A 2,849-nucleotide genomic window follows, 5' to 3' on the forward strand; every position below is an offset into this window, starting at 1 on the left:
TCATTCCAACTGAGTATAGACAAGAATAGGGCTCTTGACACTATACTCGCCATCAGACCAAACAAGTGAAGCTGAAGCCACTGATTTAGACCCCATTGGTGGTCCTGAAATAGCCACAGTGAACTCCAGCTTTTGGTTTAAAGATTCAAAGTGCAAAACACTAGGCTTTACATTGATTTTCAAGCTGGAATGGGATGTGATTACTGCTTTGTAAATGGATTTCTTAGTGCCAACATTAGTAACTATTCTTGAGAAATTCACACTCACTGGCTTGCCTGTTGCAGCACTAAAAGCCAGAGAAGGATAGTTTAGATCTCTTGCTGTTCCAATGTTGTTGTGACTGGAATTACAAGTGCTATTGTTTCCCGGTTATTATCCGGAGATTTTTTGCATTGTAGCCTTGGTTGCAAAGCATCTGAACGTAATCTGCCTCGGTGGCCTCATAGACTAAACCTGGATTCGGAGCTTTCACTGGATTGAGTTGTCCGGCTCCATAAGCGAGCTCGGCCTCAGGGGTGTGTTCTGCCTTCATCGGTGTAGCTATCATACATTCAAAAAAATATTTCATAATTAGAGTAAATAATAATCCTATGTCAATTAATTTATGAAAATATGAATTTGAATATAAGTCTATCAATTAACTTACACCTAATATAGTATCTATCAGATCTTGGTCATATTTAAAAAACCATAGAATTACCGGTAGTAATCAAAGCGGACATAATAGCTGAAGGAGACCAGAAGGGGTGAAAGGACTTGACATAGGCAGCAGCGGCAGAAACATGAGGACAAGCCATGGAAGTGCCTGATTGTATGTTGTACACCACAGAGCGATTATCTGCTTCATTATCAGAGACTGATGCCCTCAATGACCATGACGCGATGATATTCACTCCTGGAGCACTGATATCAGGCTGTAGAAACAAACCATCACCATTAATTCAGAAAAGCTTGAATGCTAACCTTTTTTTTAAGTTAATTAACTCACTTTAAGAATGTCTGGTGTAATGGTGTTTGGTCCTCTAGAAGAGAAACTAACAACGATGGGAGCATTTGCGTCAAAGATTTCTTGGCTTTTAAGTATCTTAGCAACTGGATTCCTGGTCAAACGAACGCCATTGATGAGCTAAGAGTCATTATAACATGCACTATTAAATTTTTCATTATTAAGCTCACTTTGTTTCATTTATGTATTTCTTAAGCTCCTTGCCGACAACATTACTAACATCAAGTGCAGGAAGAGGATATTGATATCCATAATCGAGATAACTGTCATCAATCATTACCGCTCCCTTAACTAGGTCAACCAATTCTCTGGTTGCACCTGAATCCCCGTCACACAAGAGAACTCTCTCTTTTAACAGATCATCATTCATGTCATCAGGGACATAGCTATAGAAGTTGAGAACAAATACATGATAAACATCAAACATGATATATATATATATATATATATGATTTATTGTGTTGCAAAAGCAAAATACCTTGAATCATATACAAAAGGGAAAGACTTGGTTTGTGAAGGGAAGGGATTGACAGAGACTCCCTGCTCAAATTAACAATGAGAAGATTTAGTAATGAATCTCAAAAAACAAACACGTACGAAGTTATGATGAGAGTACTAGCTACCTCAATGGTTCTATTCTCACCAATCACCAGTTTGTCAACAATGCGCCTATCTATGCTGCTTGCTGCTACAGATATCAACCATGGAGCAACATTGGCTAAGGTACCAAGGCCTGGACCATCATTCCCTGATGAAGCAACAGTGAGGATCCCATTCTTCATTGCATGAAATGATCCAATGGCTATCACGTCCTCAAAATAGTCATCATACTGGTCTCCAACAGAGATAGATATGATATCAACGCCGTCAGCAATGGCATCATCAAAGGCTGCTAAGATATTAGCTCCTCGACAGAATCCGTACTGGCAGGCTTTGTAGATAGCCAACCTTGCACCCGGCACACCTCCCCGAGCATGGCCTTCAGCAAGTCCATACAGGCTAACATTAGCTACACTGCGACCGGCTGCTGTTGATGCAGTGTGACTACCATGGCCATCAACATCAATTGCTGGGATATAACCAGTAAAATTCGATATGTAGTCTCTTGTTCCGATGATCTTACTGAAGACAATGACAAACATGATATTTCGTACGTGCTTAGTAAAAAATAATAAAGAGAAATGCAAATCAAAGATACGATGTGGGAAAGATATATAAATATAACTTGTTGCATGGAAAGGATTTGTAGCAAGTGCCCTTCCATCTTTTAGGTGGGCGGGCGAGTCCTTTATCGCTGAAAGATTTGGATTCTGGCCAAACACCGGTATCGATCATACCAATAATAACATCGCTTTCTAATGTCAGGTTGGGCTCGGTGGCACTTGGGAAGCCTAGAAAATCCCATGATCTTGTGGTATGAAGATGGAGGGTTCTACTTGGGAACACTGAGACTATGCCGTCCATTTCTGCAAGTTCAATATTGTTTGGTTAACTAATTACAAGACTGAAAAACAAAAAGTATGTTTGTGATTAAAAGGAAAACTTATAAATGGCTGGAGACCTGCAAATTTATGATGCTCATTTTCAGTGAGTTTGGCTGCAAATCCACCAAAGCTCCTTCCATAGATGTGGACAATAGCCTCTCTTGCAGTACTGCATATATTTGATACAATATATCAGTGATAACATGCTAGTTTATCTCATCATTAATTCCAAATTAATTAACGTAGATATGAGCAAAGACAAAGACAAAGACAAAGACATGCATGCCATCAAGGACTTGATCAAGGAGGTTGAATGGGAGAGAGTGAGCTGAGATTTCTCCTTTAGGTTTATCTCCCAT

General features: G+C 39.5%; 1 protein-coding gene across 1 annotated transcript; it reads right to left on the reverse strand.

Annotated features, from left to right (window-relative positions):
* Nucleotides 1-2,849, reverse strand: LOC120266853 (subtilisin-like protease SBT4.12). Its single transcript, XM_039274503.1, is given in 10 exon segments — nucleotides 1-366; nucleotides 368-540; nucleotides 701-914; nucleotides 989-1,100; nucleotides 1,177-1,392; nucleotides 1,485-1,546; nucleotides 1,630-2,128; nucleotides 2,232-2,472; nucleotides 2,568-2,659; nucleotides 2,773-2,849. Coding segments are annotated over 10 exon segments (2,052 nt in total).

The sequence above is a fragment of the Dioscorea cayenensis genome, chromosome 8 (assembly GCF_009730915.1).
Source record: "Dioscorea cayenensis subsp. rotundata cultivar TDr96_F1 chromosome 8, TDr96_F1_v2_PseudoChromosome.rev07_lg8_w22 25.fasta, whole genome shotgun sequence".
Classification (NCBI taxonomy): Eukaryota; Viridiplantae; Streptophyta; class Magnoliopsida; order Dioscoreales; family Dioscoreaceae; genus Dioscorea; species Dioscorea cayenensis.